The following is a 21,449-nucleotide window of genomic DNA, read 5'->3' as shown; positions in this document are numbered from 1 at the left end:
ATTTTAGTTCTTTACTGGAATATTTTTCATTTGTATTCAGTCAGTCATTAATATGCAAAAAAACAATAATAATTGTTTTTGTTAATGATCCTTTTATTGTTGGTCTTGTGTAATAACGTTTTTATTATTGCACAAAATAGGTATAAATTTTTTTTTGATAAATAAATAAATAATAATAATAATAATAATAATAATAATAATAATAATAATAGTTGTTGTTGTTATTTTTAGTATTATTAGGTACAATGTAAGATCATATTTTCTAGAATTATGATTATAAACAATCTCAAATGTCATTTTAAAAGAAAGTACTTGTGCTCTTTTGGCCACACCCCCACAACTTGAACATAGCCAAGAAATGAAGTGCAACTGCAGTATTTGTATGAATTTGAAAATTGGTTACATTGAATTATAATCAATCATAATGCAGCTCTACTAGTTACTACAGTTCATTTCATTCAAGAATGTAATATCCATCGTGGTAAATTCAGATGCAATGCTTTCGACGATGAGGGAGGATTAAGATATTTGCACCTTTATAAAATGTGAGAAAAAGAACAGCTGGTGATTATGTAATATACACTAATAAGTAATGAGATGTGTTTATGGTTGCAGTGCAGTCTTTAAAGCCTCAGTTTTATTAAATGTGTACTGGCATAGCAATATCAATTCACCAGTATAAACATTGCGACTATATGTGTTGAGTCTTTACATGCGAGACATGAGTGAGTGAGTTTCAATGCAATATAATACATTATAGTATAGTACAGTACAGTACTATACAGTACAAACAATAAAATACCTTGTTCAGAAAGTGGTTAGCAGAGTTGTTAAGTAATAAAGTACAAATACTTTGTTATCTTACTTGAGTAGAAATGTTGGTTATCTATACTATCTATCTATAATATATAATCTATATAATTATCTATAAAAACGCTATCCAGATAAATCTCTAATTAATTCATTTTAAATAGGCATATAGAGTATGCAGCTGAAAAAGGAACAGGACCTTTGATATTTGGCTTCTAAACATACCGCACTTCACAATTAATATTGGTACAGTATTAGCATACAGGTTATTAAAATAATAAATAGTTCACAGTTGGGATATAGCATAAAAAGTACTATATTAAAGGTGGCAGTGCCAACAAGTGCTTAGTTTTATTCCAGTTTTAAGTCCACAAGGGCAACAATGTATAAGACACAATGGCCTGGCTACACCAGAGACTAGAGCAGGGGAAGGACAGAAAACAAAACATAAATAAAGCTGCTTATTTAAAGACATGATAGGGAACACATGTTATTTCAAAGTTTAAAAAGTTACTGTTGATTTTGGTAGTGCAGCTAGACTGTTCAGGCTTTCATATCAAATATATAAAACAATCTATTTCTGGTGTTTCTTAACAAAGGCCATGTATTCCTCCACGTCCTCAGAAGAGCCGACCACGAAGGGAACTCTCTGGTGCAGAGCCTCGGGCTTCACGTCCAGGACCCGCTGAGTGCCGGTGGTGGCCAAACCTCCGGCCTGCTCTATCAGGAAGGCGATGGGATTGCACTCATACAGGAGCCGCAACTGGATAGATAGAGAGATTAGGAAATAACCTGGGTCACCATCCAACAAGCACTCACCACTCAACAAGCACTCAGGATTAGACTGGTCAGCCACTTCCTCAAATACACAAACCAGGAGACTCAGTGACACAGTGGACATTTCACAAAGCGAGATTATGAGTCATCAATAAAAAAAATGCAGATCACGCGTTTCATATATTTAAAGTTCACAATATGTCGTAGATGTGCCAGGAAATACTTTAGCAAGTCTGCAAGTACCTTAGAATAGAATACACTATATGGACAAAAGTGTTGGGACACAAGCTTATTATAGTTATGCCCCAACAAAATTGGCACCCCTGAATGTTTTCCAGAAAATTAAGTATTTCTGCCAAAAAATGATAGCAAATAACCTATGCTTTGTTATACATGTGTTTATTTCTTTGCGTGTATTGGAGCAACACAAAAATGAGAGAAAAAAAAGGCAAATCTGACATAAACGTGAGTTTTGATTGAAATTATTATTTTCAGCTTTTTTTGGTGGCGTTTCAATACACACAAAATAGTAATAATTTCAGGGATGCCAACACTTTCGGCCATGATTGTGTTTCAGTTATTGAGTCTTCTGAAGTAAACCGTATTAAAAGTATTAAAGAAGAAGAATTTAGAATAGAACAATAGAATATAAATCTCTGTAGCAGATAAGTACACATGGGCCTATTGGTACCATGCTTAATGCCAGATTTGCGTTAGAGCAGGGATCGCCAATTAAGTTTGGCTGTGGGCCAGATATTTTCCAAACTATTAAGTGTCGGGCCACAAAAAAAAATTCTGTTTTGGAAAAGTGTAATGGGATGAAGTGCTACAGACTATTAGCTCTCCAGCCCAGAGAGTTGTTGAACCCAATTGCAGAAAAATTGATCTCAAAGCAGGTAAACCCAAGAGGAAAGAAAAAAAATAAACACACAGCTCCTCACGCGGGATCGAACCCGTGTTGTCAGGGTCGTGGTTTCCAAGGAAATAGGAAGCCCAAGAACAGAAGAGCAAGAACAGGTGGAAACTAAAGTCACACCGAGCACAACAAAGAGACATGGGAGAAGTGTAAACAAAAGCTCGCCAGAGAAGCATTGTATTTTTTTTTCATTAGCGTTTATCATAGATCAAACAATCTCACGGGCCAGATGTTTCATGCTTGAGGGCCACATCTGGCCCGTGGTCCGCCTATTGCCAGCCCCTGGGTTAGAGGTTTATAGAGCCTTCCAGCAATGAGCTGTGGAGCAGTGGAACTATGTTCTCTGGAATGATGGTGCTCAAAACAGTACTTCTGGGATGAGTAGTGAGCCTCTATAAGCAGTGGGACGCAGATAGTTGGATGTCAGCGGGGGGCAGTATTACTCATTGACTGATTTGCATATTGTGAAATGTGTACAGACGTATCATCCACGCCTATAGCACAGTTAAACTTGTGAGGGCGCTGCAGAGACCATTACCATTCATTAATTTAAAGGAACACATTTCAGCTACTAACCATAAAATGGTTTAGGGTTTAGTGGCTCTTTTTCAGCAGGGTTATCTGCATTTAACTGCATTTGTGAAATAAACTTCTAGGCTTTCTCCAGAAATGCTTGAGTACAGTGTTCTCTCTGCTAATTAGCATGGCTAGCAGCAGTGGAAACGCTTGATCTAATTTACTTTCAGAACTGTTTCGTATTGACTTTACCCTAATTGAATTTCCACATGAATAAAACATCAGTTTGACACAGTTATTAACTAAAGTAAACATGGCCTAATGTAATATGCCAGTCTAGTTATTTTCTCAGTGGCAACTCTCAAAGAACAAAATAATCAAATCCTTATCATCTTCACTATAAACTTAATAAACTAAATTTATTCGCCGGCCCTGGAAAGTTTCACTTCTGGGATTTTTTTTTATAAAGACAGTGATAGGAAAAAAAAAAGTCTAAACTGTCTGTAGCAGTGACGGAAACAAATCTGGGCCATGGGAAGGTCTAAAGCCATGCAGATAAAGCTATTTTTATGAGGAAAGAAACATGTACAGTAAGTCACCAGTCATTGCTCATTGACCTACGGTGAAATTTGTAGGCCAGATAGAAAGAGCAGCTATCAGTACAGTGTATTTACAATCACTACACAAACTCTTAAGCCTGGTCTGTGTAGAGCTATAGATTAAATACTAATATATTGAGTGAACTGACATAATACTACAGTATATTGCAAAACTATGATTTAGAGATGTGTGAGTTTCTGTAGGATTTAAAGGGATACAGATAAGGGATAACAAAACATATGTTTAACTTGTTAGATGAACTGACTATACAATTTAGAGTGGTGATTTAGCAATGGTTCAACGGTCAAAAATAAAATGTGCAGTTCAGTTCAGTTCACAGGTTCGGACAAACCTTCTCATTCAATGTTTTTTTTACTACATTATAAATGAATAATTAAGTGCTCCAGACTATGAAGGGACATAAAAGTGTTAAACAAACCAAAATACAAAAAAAAAGCAAAAGGAAACAGAGGTAACTCCTGGTCTTCCTCTCCTGGGGGAGTTTTGATGAGTGCCAGTTTCATCATGTCGTTTTTGAGATTCTTTGTGAATGCACTTAAGGACACTTGAAATTCTTAAAAGTTCTTGAAATGTTTTGGAATGACTGACCTTCATTTTGTGAAGTAATATTTTTATTTACCTAGTTAAATAGTTCTTGTGATAATATGTATTATAACATTACTCAAATAAGGCTATTCACTGTATACCAACTCTATCTCTTCACAACTTTACAACTGGTGCTCTCAAACACATTAAGAGGCAAGAACTTCAAGTCATGAACTCTAGACAAGTTCAACACAGCTGTAAACTGAAAACCTGAAATTCCAGCCAGAACCTTGAAGAATTTAAGATCTGTATACATTTTTCTGTTTTATCCAAAATGTCATTGACCAGCCAATTCAAGTTTAATGTCCCAATTATGCTTTTTTAGTTTTAAGATGGAGCTGGAGCATGCTGAACAACCCACCTTTCCTTTCGGGCTTTTCTCGTTGGCAGGATAAAGGAAGATGCCGCCGTAAGCAATGGTACGATGCACATCTGACACCATGGAGCCCACGTACCTGGCACCGTAAGGGGAACTGCCATCCTGCAAGCCAAACAAAAATGCACTGTACTTACACTGAAAATAATATACATTCCAACTAATAACCATATTCACCTTTCACCTTTATCTATTTTCCATATATATATATATATTCATTAAGAGACCACTTCAGTTTCTGATTTTGCTATTTATAGGTATATGTTTGAGTAAAATGAACACTGTTCTTTTATTCTAGAAACTAGGTCAACATTTCTCCCAAATTCCAAATAAAAATATTGTCATTCAGAGCATTTATTTGCAGAATATGAGAAATGTCTGAAATGATAAAAAAAGATGCAGACCTTTTTAGACCTCAAATAATGAATTTCTTTTTGATTCACCACATATTCGGTTAAAAACACTTACATTTTTATTTTTTTTAATGTGTAAAATTAAAATGTCAAGTGTGGTATATATTTTTGCATTTGACTGTGTGTGCAAGAACTTGAACAAATCTGAACTGAAAAGAAACGCAATAAAGAGTTTTATAGTGTAATTAAGCACTCATAAAATACATTTTATCTCATGTGTTTTCTCATTTAGGTCTGATATGACCCACAGTGTCTTGTTATAGGCCATAAAACACTAAGATATGTAACTTTATGAGGGTAAGTTTTTGTTTTGTTTTTTTCTAGTTCAGTCATATAGGTGAGACTCTGTGACCTTTTACAGTGAAATATTTACTTTGTGTTTATCTTATACTTCTATTCTACTTTAACTTATTGATTAGATTTATAGCCATTGTAGGCGACAGGAGACATGAATGTTTAGAATGAGACAAAGTTTAGAAATGATTTGAAGTAGGACTCAAAGTAGGACTAGCACTGCTGAGCACTGCCAATTTTAAACCTACACCTGTAAGGATTAAGGTCAAAACAAACTTTGTTAACAAACCCAATAACCTTTTCCTGAAAGCACAGTTATGACACCTGTATGTTTCACACCAGCACAAAACCATCACGATCAAAGTTCAGCAGCACTGTACTGGAGGAAACTCCAGAGCTCCAGCGTTGGAACTGTTTGTTCAGAAACATGTCCAGAACTGTCATGCCAAGAAAAGAGGAAAAAGGAAATAGAAGTCATGTGCTGCTTAGTCACAACAGAGCTGCAATGAGGTGGTGTGCGAGGAGGGGGATTGGGAGGGAGGTTATGCTGATCTGCACAAGTGAGCTAATATTACACACACACACACACCCGAGTACTGAAGTCCAGGGTTACCACAACCCACACAACAACTTCCAACACAACAACCTAAATAAGAAAGTCCATATACAACTGGAACAGGATTATGAGACACATTCGCTGTGGCATCATGTTTACAAGCTTTTTCATTATCCCAAATGTATTTCTGTCCAGAATTGCATTTAAATTTCCTCAAGATCTTGTGGTATTGATGATGGGAGATTTGGAGCACAGCCCAACATCTTCTCCACATCCCAAAAATACTTAATAAGGTTAAGGTCTGGACTCTTTGGTGAACAATCCATGTGTGAAAATGATGATCTCATGCTCCCTGAACCACTCTTTCACAATTCCAGCCCCATGAATCCTGGCATTGTCATCTTGGAATATGCTTGTGTCATCATTGAAGAAAAAATCCACTGATGGAATAACCTGCTCTATATTCAGTATATTCAGGTAGTCAGCTGATCTCATTCTTTTAGCACATACTTTTGCTGAACCTAGACCTGACCAACTGCAGCAACCCCAGAGCATAGCACCACGCCCAACAGCTTATACAGTCAGCACTTGGCATGATGGGTGCATCACTTCAGCCACCTCTCTTCTTTCCCTGATGCTCCAACACTCTGGAACTGGGTAAATCTGGACTCATCAGACCACATGACCTTTGTCCATTGCTCCAGAGTCCTGTCTTTATGCTCACTAGCAAACTAAAACAATTTTTGCTGTTTAGCCTTAATTATAAATGGTTTTCCTAAAGCTACACAGTTGTTTAGTCCCAATCTATTGAGTACATTTTGTACACAAAGTGTGTGGAAATGCTCTTACTTTCACTATTAAACATATACCTGAGTTTAAATGATCATTGATCAACAAGATTCAAGATTTTTTTTCCAACCACATTCCTTCCTTTAAGATGATTCCCCCAATGTCCTCCACTTTCCTGTATGGCATCTTACGACACATTTGCTCATAGACCTTGCAGCTGGGCCGTAGTTCCTGCATACTCTGCTGAAGTTTACGTCCCATCTGGTTTCATTACTGGCCGACTGACAATAAAGTTGGCAAGTGGGCAAGCCAATAAATTGTTACGTAGTGTTTAGGATATTCCTGGGAAACACTTGTTAAATTATGTTTAATGTTGTAAAATTACTTTCCAAATAATTAATTTAATGTAGTACAAAAACTGTGATAAACACATTATTTTTCTGTAACAAAGAGTCAAAATATTTAACATCTTCAATTTCAAGCTAGAACTGCCAATTCATTATTAATAATCAACTCATCAACAAATTAGACATTAGTCATTAACCATCAGAAGAATAAGCACAATGCTGAGCAGATTTTTTGTGAACTGGTTGAACAGCATGTGACTGGGCTGAGTGAGTCTGAGCTGCTGAGTCTATAGGTTCCATATGAGCTCCACCAGCAGGACATTACACTTCCTGTGGGTAAAATTCACATCTGCACTTTTTCCAGCACATATCAGCTGCTAAGTGTCAGCTGATGCTGCACTCGGGCAAACAGGAAGCAGTCACGGGGAAAGGTGTGACACAGAGCGGTTACACATCTGTCTGCTGAAGGTCAGTGATTTGGATTTTGGCCTGGACCTGACTGCCGTCCAGCACTGACCATATCATTGGTTTAGGACATACAGTTTTGGAAAAAATTAAGAGACCCCTTTTCCACAGTTTCTGAATCAGTTTCTCTGATTTTGCTATTTATAGGTGTACGTTTGAGTAAAGTTAAAATGTTTTGTTTTATAAACTATGGACAACATTTCTCCCAAATTCCAAATAATAATATTGTCATTTAGAGCATTTATTTGCAGAAAATGAGAAATGGCTGAAATAACAAAAAAGATGCAGAGCTTTCAGACATCAAATAATGCAAAAAAAAACTAGTTTATATTCATAAAGTTTTAAAAAATTCAGAAATCAATATTTGGTGGAATAACCCTGGTTTTAACAGTAATCACAGTTTTCATGCATCTTGGCATGTTCCCCTGCACCAGTTTTACACACTGCTTTTGGCTAACTTTATGCCACTACTGGTGCAAAAATCCAAGTTTGGTTTGATGGTTGTGATCATCTATCTTCTTCTTAAATATATCCCAGAGGTTTTCAATTTGGTAAAATCAAAGAAACTCATCATTTTTAAGTGGTCTCTTATTTTCTTTTCTAGAGCTGTATCCAGAGCATTTTATCAATGATTGAGCCTGAATAATGAAACACAGTGTACAAAGTTAGAGTTGCCAGTGTAAAATTTCAACTGTTTACCATTAAAAACTTAATTCACACAAGTTTCCCAAAGGCAAAAATACCATATTTCTTGCACTATAAGGCACAATTAAAATCCTTTTATTTTCCCAAAAATAGTCAGTGCGCTGTATAAACCTGTGCATCTTATGTATAAATTTTATCAGTCAGGAGCAGTAAAGCCACACCGCTGAGGTGCAGCATTATACAGGTGTTTCAGTTCAGTTGTCCTGCAGCATTAGCATTAGCCGCTAACTGCATCAAGCGCTAGAGGTGAGTATTATCTGTAGGCTGCTGCTAACCCCGGTTGGCACTGCTCAAGCAACATTAGCATTACCTGCTAACCGCAGTTCAGAGGCAAGTAAATCAGACAGTAGCCTGCACATTTACCGTTTTAAAACAAGCTACATGCAAAAAAACGCTAGCTAATATCACCTGGAACATTTAGGGTTCCTCAGTGTAGCGCTGTTGGACAGTTAGCAGTTAGCTGCTAATGATACTATTGCTGCGCCCAGCTTTAGTGTAAATCTGAAAATCTAAGCTTACTGTAAATAAACGAAAGCGCTTTACTCACCCAAATACAGAGTTTTCAGGAGAGAAATCTGTGTAGATTAACATCCAGTGCTCATTTGACTTTAAACTAAAATGTTTTACAGTTTTGTTTACTTAATTTAGCTTAGCTTTACATGCCCCCACCCAGCAGTGAGACCTGCTGAATTAGAAAAAAAACATGGTGACACCCCTGTTCCTTACCATGTACTTACTGATTTATTGCAGTTACTGAATCTGCAACAAATCAGTAAGTACCACTATGGATTATTAGTGTTTTACAGTTTAAACTGCAGAGTGATTCTAACAATAGTTCTAAGGTCTGTAGGGACTGTAGGGACATGAGATCATACAATAGAGATGATGGGTTTATGATAAAAGCAGCTGCAGTGTTTGCATACTGTTCTGTATTTTACTGCATAGGATAAATCATACATCATTCATAATCAGAGTAAAAAATGATTTAAATAAAATATGTATCATATATTTTCAACTATATAAAAAATACATATATAGCTATGTATTATTTACATGTGTTTTCAAGCAGTTCGTAAAATCTGGGGTCTGACACAGGACCTCACACAGAACAGGAGGGTAAAACCAGTGACTTGGCACCTCGGGACTGCAGCTTTGTGCACGCCTACATGATGCAATTCTGAAGTGAACAAAAATGTGCAAGCACAAAAAAACTGCAAAATGTGCTAATATGTATGGCATCTTAGTCACAGACATTCATGTGATGTTCTTCTTGATCTTCTTTCTCAGCATTTTAGAAGCAATGTGATTTAGTGTTACTAGGTTACCACAACCTCTAACTGAAATAATCAATATGAAAGCAACACACATATATATATAGTGTATATAAATATAATGTATATAGTAGTTTTGAGGCCTACCTCTGGAAATTTCTTGTGCTTTAGGTATTCAGTCACTGCAGGTTCGAAGTACTTGGCGTAGCCTTCGTTCAGGCTGTAGGTCTTTCCCTTCTTCTTGATCTTTACGTTTCTGTCGGTAAGGATGAATTCACCGATGGCCTGAAGGGGAACCATAAGACAGCTGTTCTTTCATTTTCAGTGAGAAATGGAACACACAACATACTGTCCAAATCCAGTAATGAAACTCATATTGCACTATTCAAATGAGTAGAGGCAGTGAAATGGGGAAGTACTATACTAAGCCTGACCGTAAAAATATTTATTCTGCTGAAAATAAAACTACTACTTACACCAATTAAACGAGAAGTGAAAGAGAGTTCTACTGTACATGCTGCTCAGTACTGAGCAGGAACCTAGTAGCACTTTATAACCACTATATGTGAAAAAACTAATTGCAACAGCATGTCACCCATCGCATCATCAACAATCCAACTTGTCCTAACCGTTCTGAATAGAGACCCATCATTCCAGAAAAGAACACTCTTCTTTGCACTGCTCCACAGCTGAATGCTGGGGGGCTTTATACACCTCTAGCCCACACCTGGCATTAGGCATAATGGTGCCAGTAGGTTAATCTGTGTTTATCTACTCCAGAAATCTTATTATTTTGGTAGAATAAGATTAGACAAGCTATGTGTGTGTGCACTTGCATACCTGTGCCAGCAATGAGTGTAACTTAAAGTAGCAAAAGTTATTTGAAAATACAGTTTACTGTATTTCTGGCATATAAATCTCAAAGAGGGCCTGGATTGCAATCTTTGCTCTAGTTTATCCTAAAAATGTTGAGACGGAGTAACTTCAGGGTTCTGAGCTAATCCCAGAAAACAAACCATAGCATTATTCCTTCTCAACCAAACATCACAGCTGGCACAGTACACTTACGCAAGTATTGGTAGGTTCTTCTGGCATTTTACACCCCTTGTTGGGTACTGCACTGCACTGCTTAGTTTAAACTTGTAAGGGCTCACCCAGATTAGGGGGTTGAACCTAGGTCTTACTGTTCACAGCAAAGCTTCCTAACTGGGTGAGCTACCTAGTAAAGGTAGTTAATAGGACCCAAGTTCAAAGTAGACAAGAGCAGATTGAGTCAAACAAAAAATAATGTGGATCCTGAAAACAGGTGGAAACCAAAATAAATGCCCACACCTAATGTTGGGATTTTAGCAGGAAATAGAAAGCTGGCTTTCTCAGGAGAACAGAAAAATGGATAAAATAAACAAAATGGCTCCTCCAACAAAAGAAGGAAACTAAAAAGAAACTAAAAGGTGGAAATAGAAGAAAGAAGAGGTAGGCACAACCTTCCTTCCACAGTTAAACTGAACTTTTGAAACTTAAAATTTGTTGCTGTTTTTCTTGAATTGAATTGAATTGCATTGCATTGCATTGCACGAAGGAGGTCCAAGAGACCTACTTGTTGCCCCCCTCTGGTGGCCAGAAGTCGCCTAGCCCTGGAGTCAGTCCTTACAAAACTACTCAAACTCAAAATCCTACTGTGATGTGAATGTTGAATTTGGTTAGTATTTAACCCTTCTTTCAAAATGTTTAAAGTGGTTTACTGACAAAGCATTAAACTAAACTAGATTTTGGTTGTGATTTTTTAGGTGCATGGTCAAAGGTAATTTCTGAAGAGTTTTCTCTTAGTAAACACTGTGCACTAAGTGGCATTGATCATATTACCTCCATTTGTGCCAAAGAAGATGGTTTAGGGGCTCAGAAATATCATAATAATGCAAAAACATATCTCTAATGGATTGGTTAAAACTTCAGTGCAGGACTACACTGAGATTTGCAGAATCACTAAAATCCTTACATCACTTCCTTGGCTCCAGAAAACATTTAAAATGTTCAGAAAATGTAGAGATTTTCTCTTTAAACCTCTTTCTTACTTTGCCCACTGTGCTTAAACTAGGCCAAAGTGCTACAAGATCAGCAAGTCTTGGTAATCCTGGTAAACTCAGTCTTTCTGTGTATTTTGTGTCAAAATGTTTATATTTTTATGGAACAGAGTGCTCAGTGAATAATAAATAAATGTTATTGTTAGTGTGGTTTAAATGTTTGGATGACCTGATTTTTATTTAAAGTCATAAGACAGGCAGCAGACAAATACAGCAGATTCAAGTAAAAATATCCCCTGGGTTCAAAGAGAGTGCCTACAGTTATGCACTAATGAAGTTACATTAAGTTCACAGTTTATTTAGTTTTGTTTACAAAAAATCATTTTTGCACATTTCACATAAACATTTTATTTAAATAGTAATTAACTACACTTACACTACAATAGAATGTGTTTATTGATAATAAAGCTTTTGAAGCATTTAGTATGACCAATTCCTTAATATTGGTCACCCTAAAAACATCAGTACAAAATAAAACATACCACTGCTGCGGCACCGTTGTCCACAGGAGTCGGCCCTTATTTTCAAGGTAGCAACCCTATACACAACTGATACCATAAATCTTGCTACATCATTAATCTGACCATTACTTACTGGATCCAGCATGAAGAAGTTGAGTCCAGCGCCGGTGCTCAAGGCCACTACAGTAGCGCTGCCATAGAGAGCATAGCCTGCACACACAATCTGATTACCCGGCTGAAGAGCATCTTTCTCAGTGGGCTCGCCTTCTGAGGTCTGTGTGAATTAGAAATAAATTAATTACTCTGGTGAGCTGAAAACATATAAGGTACTTCTACAGACTACAGCAATTTTCCAATTTACAGGATCCTTGTAAAAATCCAGCTCAAGACCAGCTAGTCATTCAAAAATAACATACCATATGCTGGTCAAGATCTAGTTAATGAGCCAGCAAACCAGCAAAGTTTATGTCTGGATGACCAGCTGCTTTTGAGTTGGATTTTTTAGCAGAGGAAGCCTAAAAAATGTCAATTTTGCCTATGGATTTTAAACCCTCTATGGTATACAGTGGGTGGTGTGGTGCAGTGGATAACACCACTACCTGCTAGTGAGCTACCACATCATGTGGGAGACTGGGGTTTAATTCCCAGTCTGGATGACTGGATTCTGTGCTACACCAATAAGAGTCCTTGGGAAAGATTTCTCACACTACATGGATCCACCTCTTTAATGGAAATAACCTTGGATAAAAATTTCAGCTAAATGCTGTAAATGTAGTGTTGCTCTCAGGCAAGAAACCTTAGTTTTGCGTATAACCTATTACACCTTTCCATACAGTACATTTTTAATGTATTTGATATAATTCGTTTATTTGTTTGTAATAAAATATTACAAGACATATCTACGTCCCATACAATTACATACTATGTATATACATATTGTTACATGTTTTTATATAAGTATAAGAACATGTAACAAAGTATATTTGCCTGTTTATATTCTTACTGTATTTGAACATTTTTGTTGTAAATTTACTAAAACTGTTTTTTTTTTTCATTGTTGTTTTTAGGCAACATTATGCAGGTAGACCACTACTGTTAGATTAATGAATATGAAGCAGTTTAAGTTTGATATACCCACATGGACTTATAAACTTCCAGAAACATAATTTATGCCATAGAGGGTTAAAAGACAGGTGTCTGAGCATATACTGTACATAAACATGTGTTAGACTTGAATAAAACAAAACATTAGGAACAAAAAAGTGGGTTAAAATCTATTTAGCTACATTTGCATCCATATATACTGTACATAGGCCAAGACTCCTGGCCTCTTGGCAGTAGTTGATTTTATTGAGTCAAAAGTTAAACTCATGGGCCACAGCATCCCCTGGTGGATGATTCTGGTACTACACACTGATAAATGTGGGTTTACATATTCTTACTGTGCTCAAACATAACAAAAAATGATTTATAATTTTTTTTGGTTTAGAAATTTCAGACATTTAGGAAAAACGGATTAGATCTGAACACAATTTTTGATCACTGCACATATTGGACATCACTGTCAGGCAAAATTCTTGTATCTCTATTTTTCTGTTAGTCTTTCTTTACATAAAGTGAATCTGATAGATGTTATTAATATTGCTTTCAAATTTTATGATGATTGAAAAAATAGAAATAGATTTTTTAAAATACCACAGAAAGTTTACTATTTTTCATCAGTAAATTTTAATTAAAATGTTGAAGATACATTTCTTTTTGTGTGACAGCGATGGCATGCTAAATATAATTAGTCCTTTTTATTAAATTAGTGGTATCATTAGTAAATTTCCCAATTTGGCCTGTGTTTGTGTCATCTGGCAGGTCAGTTCTGGTCAGCTACCTCTTCAATCTGCATTAGAAAATTGCACAATATTGCTGGATGTCAGAATTTAAACACTTGAAAATTCCATTAACTGATAATAGTCAAGTCATGTCAATTTATATGAAATATATGAAATATAACAGTGATGTCTGGATTACCTGTTATACTAGTGAAGTTACAGTTGACCGATACTCACCCTTTTGTAGATGGCAAAAATGGTGCCTATGGGGGCCAAGCAGTCGATGTTGGAGGATCCGTCCAGTGGGTCAAAACACACCACGTATTTTCCCTGTGCGAAACAGACATTCATATAAACACAGACACTGAGAGTATAGGGGTTATTCACACAATATGTCTGCCCATGTCTCCTTAAATTCCACATCCCAGCATCTCACTCTACAGGATTTTTAAAGGCAACAGTTATTTAAATACTTCTTGTGATTATTTTTCGCCACAGAACTCATCCTACGTTTCCAGATTGTTCGGTCTGTGTGATAGATTGATAGGTTAAAGCAGGATAATCACTAAAATGTTACGTGCAGTGGGCTTCCAGGACCAGAGTTCAGAAAAACTGCCTTAATTAACTATTTTTGTCTCATCTAGATACGGTTTTAGACCTAATTTAGACTAAATGTATCATTATCTTTAATGATCATGATCAGATAACTGATAAAAACACTACCAGAATCAGCAAACAGAATCAGCACGGCCTGCAAAGTGATGCAGTTCAGAACAAATGAAAGGATCACATTTCCAGTCATCCATAAAGAGTTTATTGTGTGCAGCAGTAATTAGCCATGAGTTGAATCATTCAGTGTTTTATATAAGGTTACAGGAGTAGTTCAGTAATGAATAGAGCTGCATGGCTTATCCTGATATAAATGGGAGGGAATGTCCATAATAGCCCTACAGACCACACTACTAACAAAACTAACTAAGTTTATATTTTATAGTTACATGATTATGTTACTTCCTAGCTGGTCAGCTCAAGCTGCTTAAGCTATTTGACCAGATTAGTTTTGGACAGCTTGGAAATGTTGATCATGCTGAATGTGGTTGGTGTGGTTCAGTGGATAACACCACCGCCTGCCAGTAAGCTATTATGTGGGAGACTGGGGTTCAATTCCAGGTCTGTGTGACTATGCTGTGCTATGCTGAGACAGGCACACTAGTTTCATGAATTTACAAATAAAAGATGTGCCAGATAACAAGCTATTTAATAAAGTAAAAACCTGGACTAAACTTCACTTTTAAAGCAAGTTTGCCTAATGTTCGCTTTTCCTGTAATTACTTAATTACTTATCTAAAACAGTATGAAATGCATTACTTAACTATAAAAATATTACATAGTGTGCATTTAAATGTCAAACAACAACATGCTAGTCAAGCAAAACCTAATTTCCTGAAGACATTTTGAGGGCAGTGCAACATGCTAAAATCTCCACACCTATATATAAAGGATTTCTATTCAAGCCTTACATAAAAAAGGGTTTCATGTTTAATAAGAAATGTTACTGAAAATCCTAACTCTAATTGTAATAGAAAACATAAAACAAGAAAAGCAAAAAAAAAAATAAAGTAAATCTGCAACTGTCAATTGTAAAGTGCACAGGCAGTTTTTCCAAATGTCCTGTAGGAGTCTCTAAAGCCCTCAAAGTTTTCAGAATGTAAGTAACTTTTATTACTTCAGACAAAAAAGGGTTTTGTATCAGCTACAATTGTGGCCCGTTTACAGGTCAAGGCCTGTTAAGGGGTTAAGGCGACCTTATGCTGCCTTTAAGTCCACCTCAAAAGTTTGTACATACAACTTTGGAGCTTTTGAGGGGCCTTGATTGGAATCAACATGAACATCCTGAGAATATATTTACAATGAATGCAAACAAAACAACTTCATAAAGTTAGGGTTTATCAAGAAACCCAAGGATCCCACTTGTAAATACCAATTTTTGGTGCCATTCATGTGCACTCATCTTGTAAGCACAATATTCTCGACATGGCAGCATTGACATCAAGAGGTTTTTGGGAAAGTAGGTCCAGTTGTGTTGTTCTACCAGGATAACCAGCTGACTAAACAGTACAGGATATGTTTTTATACGCATGACCACCTTTTCAACCACTGTGTTCATCAAAGACCACCTTGCCCATCTGTAAACAGTTACCAGCAAACACTATATTACACAAGCGTTTTTATTTTATTTTTAACCCAAATTATGAAGCCCACTCATTAGAACTTCTCTTTTCACTAGTAATGCCCCAACACTACATCTGACACATCTGAAATCAGCCCAGTTATGAAAAAGTCAGCATTACTAGCCAGTATCACACTAGGAGAGAGCAAATCCAACAGTGTTCTCTCGGACTCCGACTGCTGATGCCGATGCAATCCTCAGATTGTAGTGTCAGTGTGTAATTCATATCTTCTACAGGCATCTTCAGCAGATACATTTTAAGCAGTCTCTCACAGACATGAAACTTACCCTTTTATCAGCAGGGGTGACAATGGCCTCTTTGTTCTCCTCAGTGACCAGCAGACAGGTGCTGTAAGAGGCCTGCAGCATGTTGATGACCAGATCATTGGACAACACATCCAGCTTCTTCACTTCATCGCCTGTGACATTGATGTGCCCAGCAATGCCCTGACTGGGGTTGGAAACAGAGACAACACATCAGTGTATTAAATACTATTCAATCTCCATTGTCCACGTGTCAATTCTGTTTTTGGAGATAATGTTTTGGTACCCCGCCTCTTTTTTTTAATCTTAGGCTGCGTTTACATTACCAAACTGAATTCAAATCTGATTTTGATCCTGGTCACTTCATGTGACTTGTATCTAAACTGAATCCTGATAAGATTTTTGCCACACTTGGTAGACTAAAGTGACTGTTTTTTTGGACTGAAACCTGATTGGTGTATGGGACAGAATATGCAAATATACTTGTGCAGCAATCATTACATTTATATTTCAATTTAGGTATTTAGCAGACATCCCTTTTTACATATTGATTTAAAAAAATGTTTCGCTGATTAATTAAAAAAAAACATTCATGGTTAGTTTGTACAGACTAGACTCAAGAGATAAATCTAGTTCTATAATGTTTGCACACCTAGGAGAAAGTTGTTAGTGTAGGAACTCTGCTGTTCTAACACCCAGTGGGTCCAAGTTTTCACACCTGTAGTTGGTTTCTATGGTCCGGATCAGTAGATGAGTATGTTTACATGGAGCGTTTTCTCCCTCTGTTTGGTTTGGTTTCACACAGACATAAACCTAAATGCACCAAAATACGCACCAAAAAACATGTTAGCACATTGTCTCCTCTGATTGGTCAGAGCTGTCTGATGCAGGAGCAAGAAAGTAAATATAGGGAGAAGATTCTGTGTTCCAGCATGTATATCTGTGCAGTGTAAAGGTTGCTTTAACACAGAACCCTGAAAGTTTGCAGCTGCGATTTTAAACAGTGTTTGAGTCGCGAGGCTGTGAGCAGTGAATGCAGCACAGACTGCGTGTGTAAACAGCATGGAGCAGAGACAGCTTTTATTCAAAGCTGTGATAATTAGCGTTAACTGGCTAATATATCAGATTAAATTGCACCTTATCAGCAGTTTAGCTCAAATAAAAGAAGTAAATTTGATAGCTGGGATGGCTCGAGACCAGATCACGTAACCGGACCAAATAATGCTGGTGTGAAAATGCCCTAAGATCTGTTGGTGCTGATTTGGCTTTGACCATTACCATCAAGTATAAAGGAGCTGGTCCATTTTTGGATTTGTAGGCCAGCGTCAGGGTATTTTGGTTGTAATGCGAGGACTTTTGGTTGCTGAATGAGTCTTGAAGAGACGGATGTGTTTACAGATGACCTCATGAAGTGATCATGAAGGATCGATTTTGTATTTTTGGTGTGTTCACATTTGCATTTTTATGTGGCTTCTTCTTATGCAGATATAATTATGATATTCCAAGTGCATGAAGTGACCAGGCTACCAATTACCAAGTGCTTCACTGTGACAGAGATTGGGTTTGTGCAGAGAGGTTTGGTCCAATCCGATACTTTTCCAGTGTGGTCCTAGATTGGAAATTTGGATATGAATCCAATTTGTGGGCATGTGACATGAATGTGAAAATGTGTGCCATTTCAGACACAGATTCATTTGCATGTACTGCATATTCTAGTATATGAAAAAAAATCTATACTGTGTAATATTTACTACTTCTACAAAGAACATTGAATTGAAATGCCTGTAAGTAATGGTCCTCAGTTACTGTAAGATCATAGGACTCAAGTATCATAAGAAAGGTCATATGAAGGCTGCACAGCTATTTTTAACACAATTTCTGTATCCAGGGTGTGGTTACTAGTGTAGAGCAAAACTGTTCTATAGTTTAGGGTTAACTAAGACCTGATGGTGTCTGTAAATTGAACACAAAAACAGCAGCGTGGATCCATTGTGGTAATTTCAGCGCTTAACATTATAGTGTTGACAGAAGAGGCCTAATGCTGTTCCTCAGTGGTTTTCAGTCCTGCTTCTGAAATAAATTTTTTATGAACATGCTGCCTGAATGAGAAATAGCTCCTCAGATGGCATATGTTACTTATAATGTGCAGATATCTGCAGTAAACACATCTGTAATCAAAATTCAGTCCCTAACTGACTTCCAGTATAAAGCATCTTTCTGATATTAAACTCTATTCTTTGCCTGATGGGTAAAGAAAATCTTAATATCAATATTCCGTATTTTCGTGTGTGAGATTTCTATTTCAAATGAACATAACAAGATCAGAATGCTCATTTCTAGTCATATTTAACAATGCTAAGTTAATGTAACGACCAAAGATGTACAGTAAAGAAGTAGAATTACTTAACTACTGTTCTTAAGTAGTTCTGTATTAGAATAATACTTTTACTCCGATTTTTTATCTGCTGCATTGCTACTTCCAACTACAAAAATTTAATAGGGAATCATTCCAAACCCACAATATCAATAAAGCCAGAGAGGTAGATGCACCATACTGTCACCGGGTTTGATGAAGCTGCTCATCATTGAAGCTAATCTTATAAGAAGACTTCACTGCTCCCAATTTGCCTTTCAGTCTAAGAACTTTCCACTGCTTTCTGTAATAACTACATAACATAGTACTCTACTTTTACTTCATTTTACAATAAACTACTTGCAATACTTAAGTACAAGTATGTTAAATATTTTAGTACTTCAATTTAGGTTGCTGCTTAAAAACACTAATTTCTACTTAAGTCACATTTTTGATAGAGCACTTGCACTTTTATTTAAGTCTGGTAGTCTGGAAATGACTTTCTTAATTATTTATATATTCTTTGTGTCATCTTAACTGGTAGAAAGAGTGTTGAGTGTGATGCTCACTTCACCCTTTAAGAAACATATTTAAGCTAAGATGTCTTTTGGGAATCCAGCCATAATTAATACTGGTAGCTCAATATCCTGTGTCCTCTGCTCCCAACAGACCTCATCCAGCTTAGCTGCTTATTAGCTGCATTAGATTTAGATCAGGAACAGCATTGAAATATACAAGGCTCTGGCTCTGGTACTACTGGTTTTGTTTTTGGTTAAATATCAAGCCACCAGTGCTAATCCCGATGTCAAAAACGTAAGCAATGTCAACTGCTTACAGTTGCCCTGATGCTGTCAATGCTACTCACATAATAGTAAAAATAATTTAAAAACATTGAGAATTACCTCATTCAATTACCCTTATTCCAAAATATATCTAATTGAGCACCATTAGTCCCAAGAACAGTTAATTGCTGGGTGTCTTTTTATATATAGTTCAGAGCATCCCATTCATCTGGCAAAACTTCTCTACACTGACTATATAAGCTGTGTGAGTGCATTTGCACATATCAGAAGTAGGTGCTGTATCAGAAGTAGGTGCAACAGCAAGTTGCTGTTGGTGCTTGTGTTGCTGTGCTAATAACTACTCACTGCATGGGTTAAAAGAAGCAATCACAAAAAAGCATGGTATCCAGTTAACAGGGTTAAAAATCTTTACTTTGCTTCCTCCACAAAACATGTTAGTCTTACACATTCTACAAATATGTGAGACGGACTCAAAAAGCAAAAAAACAAACACCTTTCTTTCTGGTAATTAGTGTCAGCTAACGAGAAACTTCAGCTTCCTATGACTAAGAAGCCTCTAAAACGATGCTTGCACAAAGCTGCTGTAATCCTTTACCCCCTAAATATGATATAATCGACAATCAGATTTGGATAAATTAGAAGAAGAAAAAAACGGCTAATACAATACACAGTTGGTTGAGCTTTATGTGTCTAAATAATATATATGTTTAAATAATAATCATAAGACAATTCCACTTGTAAACTGCACTAGATTAGGCTGTTCGAGACGTGATTTCCACAACAAAAAATATCATTACATTATTTTGCAGGACAAGGACAGAAGACCGCACTACTTAACATCAATTCTGTGAACCCTGCCCTTGCCCCCGATTCATACCCAAAGAAAATATTCAAACCAGACTTACAGGTGTGCGAGTCCTGCTTTCCTCACTGCAGATGAAATAGCTTTGATGGCTGTTAGCATGGAGTTTATGAGCTGCGTGAGTTCACCTGTTGAGCCCTTCGCCTTTCTTCCAGTCTCCATAACAAAGCGTGTGAGAGTCCACACATCTGTCTCAAATGCGGATTGATCCGTCATGTTTGCGTTTGTATCCTGTGTCTCGAATGGAAGAGAGTTGCTGTCTGGAGCTGCCTTTACACGAGCAGGACGTGGGGAACAGCCAGGGGTTATATTTGTGAGGAGTATCAGGTGACAGGCGAGTAGCTCATGGCCTGTGGTCGCGTGAGGACTCGGGAGCTTCTTTTATGCTCTAAGTCTCTGTGTACATATTACAGGATTAGGACAAATCAGATTTTTTAGATTAAATGTGACAAAAAGGGCACTTTTAGAGCAAGAGAACCTAAGGATGCTAGATTTAAAAGGTTGCAGGTGTGAACTTGTGCGATACAAGAAAGACCACCAAATGGACCACTTATGGAGACCCTTAGCCACCCTCCAACCTAAAACCAGCAGGGTGAACAACGCAGTACCAATGCAACTGTCAAAACAATATTTACCAACAACCCTTCCCACTAACCCCAACAAACGAGCAAAATGAGCAACTGCTAAGCATGCTGGGACCCTACTCTTGTGCTTTCAAGCCCCTTCCCCAATACCAGGGTGGAGTAACAATGACAGGCAATAGTCTCTTTGGACAAATTTTATTTACGACAGGAGAGAATGTAAAAAAAAAAAAGACCATCAAACAAACAGTGGTTCTTTCCACTGATGGAGACCCTTAGCCACCCTCCAACCCAACACCAGCAGGGTAAACAACATCCTACCAGTACAACTTTGAGAATGTGAAAGACCAATAAACAAACAGTGGTACCCTCCACTGATGAAGACCCTTAGCCACCCTACAACCCAACACCAGTAGGTTGAACAACACCTCACCATTGTAACTGTCACAACAATATTTACCAACAACCCTTCCCACTAACCCCAACAAACGAGCAAAATGGGCAACTGCTGAGCATACTGAGACCTTAACCGTGTGCTTTCAGGCTCTTT

The 21,449-nt window shown here is 37.1% G+C and overlaps 1 protein-coding gene across 1 annotated transcript; it reads right to left on the bottom strand.

The window, feature by feature from the left end:
• Positions 1-602: 602 nt before the first annotated feature.
• Positions 603-20,650, bottom strand: fbp2 (fructose-1,6-bisphosphatase 2). Its single transcript, XM_007257687.4, has 7 exons — positions 20,362-20,650; positions 16,325-16,487; positions 14,044-14,136; positions 12,117-12,257; positions 9,589-9,726; positions 4,587-4,706; positions 603-1,573 (listed from the first exon to the last, which is right to left on the bottom strand). The coding sequence occupies exons 1-7, from the start codon at positions 20,532-20,534 to the stop codon at positions 1,385-1,387; spliced, it is 1,017 nt and encodes a 338-aa protein (XP_007257749.1). The 5' UTR covers positions 20,535-20,650; the 3' UTR covers positions 603-1,384.
• Positions 20,651-21,449: the final 799 nt, after the last annotated feature.

Source organism: Astyanax mexicanus, chromosome 22 (genome assembly GCF_023375975.1).
Source record: "Astyanax mexicanus isolate ESR-SI-001 chromosome 22, AstMex3_surface, whole genome shotgun sequence".
NCBI lineage: Eukaryota > Metazoa > Chordata > Actinopteri > Characiformes > Acestrorhamphidae > Astyanax > Astyanax mexicanus.
This window is presented reverse-complemented; position numbering and strand designations above follow the sequence as displayed.